Source organism: Puma concolor, chromosome B3, assembly GCF_028749965.1.
Source record: "Puma concolor isolate L17-30 chromosome B3, mPumCon1.1.hap2, whole genome shotgun sequence".
NCBI classification, from domain to species: domain Eukaryota; kingdom Metazoa; phylum Chordata; class Mammalia; order Carnivora; family Felidae; genus Puma; species Puma concolor.
In genome coordinates, this window is record NC_141672.1 from 33,021,159 (window position 1) to 33,029,278 (window position 8,120).

Consider the following 8,120-nt stretch of genomic DNA (forward strand, 5'->3'; position numbering starts at 1 on the left):
AACTGTTAAAATATCAAGAAGTATCTACACCATACTACCCAGTTACATCTATCATACCTAAGAACAAAAAAATTGTCTCTTTCCATTTGACATTAACTTCTGGCGGACTTGCAGCCTTCCGAAGCAACCCAATAAAAGAACCCGGGGCGCCTGGCTGGCTCAGCTGGTGGAACACACGACTTGACCTCGTTCAGAGTTCAAGCCCCACATTGGGTGCAAAGATTACTTATAAAATCTTTAAAAAAAAAAAAAAAAAAAAAAAAAAAAATCTAGGTTCCACTGATTTCCACATGCCTCCACCTCAGTAAACAAACGAGCTTACTAAACTCTCCCTAAAATCCATCTCATTCATGGTAGAAGGTTCGGCTTCCCATTTTCTGGCCTCAATTTCTAGTCTGGGGTATGAGAAGCAAATGTATACCAAAAACCTTTCAAACCTGTCCCCCCAAATGGAGTCCCACTACCCAATGCCCACACTTTTGGAAAGCCAATTGGTACTTCCAACTGTTTTCCTCAAAAAACCCCTGCAAGGCTAAGGCAGATTTGTCTACACTAAGAAAACGTGGTGCTTGGGTTCTGGGGAACTGGACTCCAATGCCCATACTAGTTCACCACTTACTTGCTCTTCTTTGGCCCCAATTTCGCTCCTAGAAGATGCGTTCTTGTATGTAGGAAGTAACTGAGATTCAAGAACACACAGGGATGACAACTGTCAGAGTATCTGGCTACTACGTGTCACTCACTGCTCCCATTTATCCAACTCAGCACTCCTGCATGGGACCAAGATAATCTTAGTCTCTAGAGAGTCCTAGAAGAGACTATTAACAGCGCTCATCATCTACACATATAGGCTCCCAGAACAAAAACGGGTGTAAAACCTTCAGCAGTCTTCTCTAGTAAACGGTCTTCCCCTTAACATACGGTCACACCCACGTCACAGCATTGAAAGCAAGAAACACGAAACCTCTTAAAGCACTCTTGTACGTGGAGTTAAAATAAGCTGTGATCACCTCTGACCTTCAAAATTACATACAACACATAAAAACAATTTTTATAATTTCCTTCCCAAATTATCGTTCTCTTGGCTACGGAAGCCTAAACAACCTGATGTCGATACAATACAGTTATAAAGAGAAAGAGCATGGAAGGTCACACACAGGAAACCAAAACAACAGTTACCATTATTTTGAACAGTTCACGGTCTTCTCTGCCCCAGTTTTGACTAGATTTGGCAAGATTTAAATTTTCAAAAAATTTAAAAAACCCACCACACAAAACTCCAGGATTCTCTATAAAGGCATTTTAAATGTGCTGAATGTAGATGGGGAGGGAGGAGTAAACCGCATTCGTCCTTCAGACAGACAGACAAAAGCAGTTTTATAATCTTTTATTATCAATAACAAACAGCTGCTTTAACGTGTCGTCAGGCAGCTGTTAAAGGGTGGGTGGGAGGACACCCTTGACCCTAACAAGGAAAACTCAAGCCTTTATGTACAAGCAAATTTAGAGCTCTTTTAAGTGTCCAAAGCTATTAATTAGTTTAATTGAGGCATTAAACTAATTCTGAATTAACATATTTGAATAACCAAGAACTAAAATGTTCAAATCTTTTCTAGTACAAAAAAATTAAATTTGCTTTAGTTATAAAAGAGCTCTCTCAATATACACAAACTATACACTTCAGACATTCACAAAAATGTGAGCAGAAGGCTTATCAAAAGACATTTAATACAATTAGTTTTCAACAACCCCTTGGTGGTCCACATCTACAAAGATATCCAGCCCAACCCAACCCCCCTCCAAATCCCACCCCCAACCCCCCCCACAGAAAAGCACATACTTACCAGAATTTTTAGCAAGTATGGTTTGGGAATTTTTGTGTGTGTGTTTTTAAAAAAGGCCCCCAGGGCAAGTTATTTACAGTTTAATTGCCACTGTCAACTGATCTGGACCTTGACCGGGATCGGGACCTGGACCTCTGGCGATCCACAGATGCTGGAGACTTAGATCTACTTGAAGAACCACGTTTCTGGCTCTTTTCAGGCACAGGAGACCTACTAACAGAACGGGACTTGCTCCGGCTCCGGCTCCGGCTCCGGCTCCTGGACCGGCTGTAAGACTTGCGACTCCGGGAACGAGATCGGCTACGAGACCTAGAGGAACTCCTGGTTCGGGAACGAGACCTGCTTCGTGACCTACTAGGAAGGGAGGAAAAATACAACATAAGAGGCAGTCCCTACAAACCTATTAACTAAAACTTTGTCTTAAAAATGTTAAAGAGATACCTGTGCCTTTTGCTGCCTTCGATTAATTTGATTTTTCTCCCATTTATTTCCTTTCCAGAAAGTTTTTCAATAGCATTCTTTAAATCACCATAAGAGGCAAACTCTACCACCCTACAATTAAAAAAAAAAAAAAAAGCCCTTTATAAAGGTACATACATGTTATAGCCTAGTCTCACACTACACACAGCAAACTACAATACCTTCTCCATGCACCTTTTGTTAATACTACATTGTCTTAGATCTTAATGGAGAACAGCATTGCAACAAGGTTTCTCAACCTTTCCAAACAACTGCAATTTTTAATTCTCAGTTGTGGAAGGATTTCCTATGCACCATCAGACGTTTAGCAGCATCCCTAGCCTCTACCCAGATGCCAGTAGTGACCTCAACCAGTTACAACCACCAAAACTGTTGTCCAGTGCTCCCTACTGAGCAAACTCCTCCTGGATTGAGAACCACTGCACTACAGCATGTCCAAATTTTATGTTCTCTAAAAAAATCCCCAGTAAAATTTTCAGTAGGTTTTAAAAGGCGGTTATGATCTCCAATACACACTCACCCTTCATTTAATTTAGGTCGATGTGCATCCGCAAAGGTTACTTCCCCAGCTTGTCTCATGAAATCTTTGAGATCCTTAACACAAGACAATCGTGTCAAGCAAAGAAAAGGCGATGTGACACACAAACAACCACATGGTATAAAAAACAAGACTACTGGAAGAGAAGATGTTAGATAAAGTACAAACATGGCATTTACCACACTTGTATTCTATCAGAATTGAAAAATTATCTAGGTCAGGGCACGAAATAAGCAAAAAAGCATATTGCTTTTAAGCAAAATGCTAGAGGAAATTCAGATCTTAACATTAAAGTAGTATTAGTCTATACTGAGCTCAATACATAAGAAAAAAAGCAAAACAAAAAACAAAACAAAAGAAACAAAAAGAAACAGTACATATTTTAAAAGTAAAGACTAAAGTAGAAATTTTATATTAAAAAAACAAAACAGAACATTTACAAGACACCAGTTATTTTGTGCCCCATATGTCATTAAAAAAGTTTACTTTACCTTTATTATTATTTCCCTAGGCTAGTCAAGCAGCAAACCGTTAATCGGTCGGAGAAACCTTCATGACATATGCCCGACTGGCTCTTCGCCACCCACTTGAAGGACACTACCCAATCGATGGAAGCCTTTAATCGCACAGCCCTCCCTATTAGCAGACTACAGGCGGATGCAGACATGTTCTACTCTTGTGCAGTTACCAAGGAACACTTTACTGCGATCAGGATTCCAACGACCACCTAATTTCGTATCTTTCAACTCTTTTCGACCAGGACCTCTTATTCGGAAGCGTTACAGGAAGACCGCTCTCAACTTAGGGATCAGATCACGTTATCAACGCTCTGGGATCGCTGCAACCTGGCACTTCAAGTTAAGTGCACCGATTACGTCTAGACCGGCAAACACAGATCTAGAGGTGGCCAATTGATCACTGTAGGAGCTGACTGGCAAAGTCAACCAGGCCCAACCAAGAGTGACCAAGACAACGATTAGGATAACCCACAGGCACTCCTCGTCATAAGGCCAACGACACAGATAGGCTGGCAAATAAAGGGTTTAATATTTGGTTAAAATTGATTTTAATAAACAAGAAAATATATCCTCAAAACATTAAACATTTGATCACTAATTATTAAAGTTTGAAATATCCCCCAATTACATTTAATTAAAATTTTAAAATTACAATTAAATCCACTTTAAAATTAATTAAAGATAAAATTACTTTTAATAAAACATAATAAAACATTAACTACCCATTAATTTTTAAAAAGCCACATTAAAATAGCTCAAAACTGTATTTCAACAAACCTGCCAGCTGACTCTTGAAGATAAATTTTCAACTATAAGCCGATTTTCTGTTCTTACAGGTGGAGCATTTCTGAGGAAGAAAATGAGTACTCACAATGGAAGAAATGCAGCAGTGTGCACCTACTGTGTTCGACTGTGGACAAGTTCAAGCAACGAGACGGAACAAGTCATTCAAAGGACTCCCATCAAGTTTCTACATTATTTTACAGGACTTACTACACGCACTAATCAGGAACAGTGGATTAACATATGAAAAGGAGAAACGATTACTCAGTAAGTACCAGAATCACTTATTGCTAATGGTTCTTAAACATTAAAAGCTCCTCCTGCGGTAAAGATTGTTCAAAGCAGCCATCCACCATCTATCACATACCGTCTATCATTTCGAGGTCTGCGACTACTAAAACGGTCAGAATAGCGTCCTCTACCTCTTCCACCTCGAGATCGAGCCCTAGCATGTTCAATAGTAACCCTACAGGAAGGGGGGAAAAAAGACTTTGTTATCTCCACACAAGCCACAAGAGATCGACTTTGAAAAATATCCCAGCTGATCTTGTCCATCTTACGGTGCTAACTGGTTACAAAACTAACGTTCTCACCTTTCACTGCAGAGTTCTTTTCCATCAAGTTCATATACAGCATCATCTGCATCCCTGGGATCCTCAAATTCCTAAAATGTAAACATGGGGGAAAAAAAACAAACAAACCGACCCCCTGCTTAATGTGGCTCTAAGATATATTCTACAACATAGTAAGAGCACTGCAAACGTGTGACAGAATGACTATTTTAAAGACAGCGATCAGGAGTGGTTTCCCTCCAACCAACAGCGAGGTTATCCCTCAAGAAAATTCACTGCTCTAAGAACATACAAAGTTTTCCAAAGATACCCTACCTGAACTCAGTAAAATCAAAACACACTGCTCATCAAAATCTTTAGCGACTTAACGGTAGTTCTAAAACACTTACCACAAAACCAAAGCCTCTTTTCAGATCAATATCTCTTATTCGTCCATACCCCTTGAAGAATCTTTCCACGTCCTTCTCCCTGGCCGCGGGATTTAGCCTCCCGATGAATACTCGACAGCCACTCATGATATCCGGCTAGTATTTCCTGTTAGAAAATGATTCGATTGAAACAATACCAGTGAATGTCAGAAGAATGCCTAGTTAAGGGGCCAAAAACATAAACGGCATAAAATAAAATGTTTACCCGGTGATGTTATAAACAAGATTGCCAAGAGTGCCTCTTATTAGGCCAGGTCCCTTGCAGACAAAATTAAAACTCGGCTCCCAACACGATCCTTCCCTGGGCCCAGACCGCAGCAACCGCAACGCCCACTGCCGCCTCTGGAACTGCGCAGCCGCACTCTCTCCCTGGCTCTTCTGGCCCCCTCCCATCTGCCGCAGTTAGGAAAGGCCGAGAAGTGCGGGCGGAGCCGACCCCGCCCTCCGCAAGGCCAGCCCAATGGTGATGGGCCGCGCGCGCGTCGCCGCCTCCCAGGAGCGTCACAGCGGGTGGAAGCCGGAATCTCGCGACGCCACCGCCGCGCCTGCGCAAACGGCGGCGGGCGGACGCCGGCAGCCACAAAATGGCGGCGGCGGCGGCGGAGACAGCGGTAGGGGAGAGCCGCGCGTGCCAAACGCCCTCCTCCCACCCCCTCCCACGACTCCATAGTTCCGGAGTCATCGTGCCCTCCCACAGAAAACCCTAGCCACACCCCCGAGCAAAGGTCTCCGCCCAAACTCGGGGGGTTCGGGTAGTGAAGAGGTAAGGAGGCAGGGAGGAGCATAGACCCCTGTGTAAAAATGACCATAACCACGACCGCCCTTCCACCTTCAGTTCCCCTCAAACAGTACCCAAAGGGAGACGTGCCCCAGCGCCCACCTCGAATAAACTGCGCTCATTGGACGCCGTCCTCCGCAAAGAGAGCAGCCCTGGCCACTCACGATCTGAGCGGCCATGAAGAAGCCTCGATCCGAGAAGCCTTTCCCTCAAAGTGAGTCACTCACCTACCGGACAGGATCTTTGGCAGCTGAGAGACCAGAGAGGTCCGTAGTCTGCGACGGAGCCGTCTGCCTCCCCGCAAACCAGGACTAAACTCGTCTACGTCTTTCCAAAACTGACGCACTTAGCTGCTCCTGCGTTCCACAAAATGGAGGGCGCGCCCCTGCGTCACTTCCGGTACCGCCCCGGGGACCTCCCCACTGAATCCAGGGATGACGTTTCCGCGGAGCCGGAAGTTTACGTGCAGTAGGGACCGCTGTACGGTGACCGCGCCGGCGACCCGCATCAGCGATGGGCGGGGCCGAGGGGCGGGAATCGGCGTGGGTGTGGTCGTCAGGTGCCAGAAGCTGCACGGGGCACGGATGAAGGTGTTTGCTCCTTGCGTGGGGTTCGTCAGTGTCTCTCCAGCATTGTCATTGCTAGAGCAAATGGCACTTCTTTTTTAGCTGAATTTTTTTTTTTAAGATACTCCGGAGAGTACTGGGTAAAAGAAACTCACGTTTTGCAAAAATATTTGGCCATCTCTGACTCCTTGCTTCCTGCAGTTTATGCTTGTACTTTGGAGGAGGCTGCTTAGTGCACAAGTGAATATCTTAACCATACCATACCACGGACGTGTGGTTTATAGTAAGAAGACTAAAGAACTGCAGTGTTTTCTAAATGGAAGTTTTTTGCATGATGAAATATTAAAATTGGGACTGCAGCTAGCAGGCCATCTTGAATTCAGGTCAGAATGCAGATTTCTGCACTAGAACTGAACGGTTGGGAGATGTTTCAAGCTACTTTTAAAGTCCAAATGGTATTTGGTTAACCCTCCCTGTTCAGGTTTCCGTAATGTAACACATAAAGTATACCATTACTCGGAAACAGAAAAGATTGTGTTTTCAAAATGAGGGTGAAATAGCCTTAGGCATCTTTAACTCCACATTTTCCCAGCGAAGTACTCAGGTTTAGAAATTGAGGCATAAATAGAATGATTGTAAAAGGTTACTTTCTTTTAATGGTTTTAGGTGGAAACGAAGGCATGCCATTTTTCAGAGTGTCCTGTATCTAGGGTTGCTGTTTGCAACTAAAGTTACACACAGATGAAGTTTGAGAAGGAGAAGAGCTACTGGCCCTTTTTCTGATCTCCCAGCCCTTAGAAACTGTAGGTTTGAATTTAGATAGTTTGTATGGAATGAGCTCCACCATTTAAACATTTGTTTATTTTAAAAAGAGCCTTGGGGGCGCCTGGGTGGCTCAGTCAGTTGTGTCTGACTTCAGCTCAGGTCGTAATCTTACAGCTTGTGAGTTCGAGCCCCACATCGGGCTCTGTGCTGACAGCTGGGAGCCTGGAGCCTACTTCTGATTCTGTGCCTCCCTCTCTCTCTGCCCCTCCCCCGCTCACAAACGCTCACACGCGCTCACGCGCACTCTCTCTCAAAAATAAACATTAGGAAAATAAATAAATAAACATTAGGGGTGCCTGGGTGGCCCAGTCGGTTAAGCGTCTGACTTCAGCTCAGGTCATGATCTCACAGCCGGTGGGTTGGAGCCCTGCATCAGGCTCTGTGCTGACAGCTCAGAGCCTGGAACCTTCTTCGGATTCTTTGTCTCCCCCTCTCTCTGCTCTTCCCCTCCTTGTGCTCTCTCTCTTTCTCTCAGTAATAAATAATCATTAAAAAAATTTTTTTTAATAAACATTAAAAATTTTTAATAAGTAAATAAATAAAAAGAGCCTCAGTCAGTATATAGCTAAATTGTGAACTTAGTTATCTATGGTATGGGTAATGAGGATGGATTTAAAAGAAAATAATGAGTTTGTTCAAAGGAAACACCTTTAGGGGTGCATGGGTGGTTCTTTGGGTTAAGCATCTGACCCTTGATCTCAGGGTGGTGAGTTCAAGCCCTATGTTGGGCTCTATGCTGGGCACTAAGCCTGATTAAAAGAAAATACCTTTAGCCGCTAGCCTAATAA

General features: G+C 43.6%; 1 protein-coding gene across 5 annotated transcripts; it reads right to left on the minus strand.

The window, feature by feature from the left end:
- Positions 1-1,371: 1,371 nt before the first annotated feature.
- On the minus strand, positions 1,372-6,328 carry SRSF5 (serine and arginine rich splicing factor 5). 5 transcript variants are annotated; one of them, XM_086709421.1, is made up of 9 exons: positions 6,169-6,324; positions 5,369-5,556; positions 5,125-5,269; positions 4,757-4,827; positions 4,531-4,629; positions 4,158-4,227; positions 2,845-2,918; positions 2,286-2,396; positions 1,372-2,198 (listed from the first exon to the last, which is right to left on the minus strand). In XM_086709421.1, exons 3-9 carry the CDS (start codon positions 5,248-5,250, stop codon positions 1,925-1,927), a joined length of 825 nt encoding a protein of 274 aa, XP_086565547.1. In that variant the 5' UTR covers positions 5,251-5,269; positions 5,369-5,556; positions 6,169-6,324; the 3' UTR covers positions 1,372-1,924. The 5 variants fall into 5 exon arrangements, with proteins under 5 accessions (XP_086565547.1, XP_086565546.1, XP_086565545.1 ...); XM_086709420.1 differs by lacking the exon at positions 5,369-5,556 and having other exon boundaries at positions 6,173-6,328; XM_086709419.1 differs by lacking the exon at positions 5,369-5,556 and having other exon boundaries at positions 6,044-6,326.
- Between the last annotated feature and the right edge of the window lie 1,792 nt (positions 6,329-8,120).

Bases quoted from the DNA above. Each gene is read 5' to 3' on its own strand.
- SRSF5 (XM_086709420.1), bottom strand. From the start codon at position 5,250: ATGAGTGGCTGTCGAGTATTCATCGGGAGGCTAAATCCCGCGGCCAGG. The intron at 4,828-5,124 runs GTAAGTGTTTTA...TTTACATTTTAG, and splicing joins AAAGAGGCTTTGGTTTTGTG to GAATTTGAGGATCCCAGGGA. The intron at 2,397-2,844 runs GTGAGTGTGTAT...TTTTAATTGTAG, and splicing joins CGACCTAAATTAAATGAAGG to GGTGGTAGAGTTTGCCTCTT.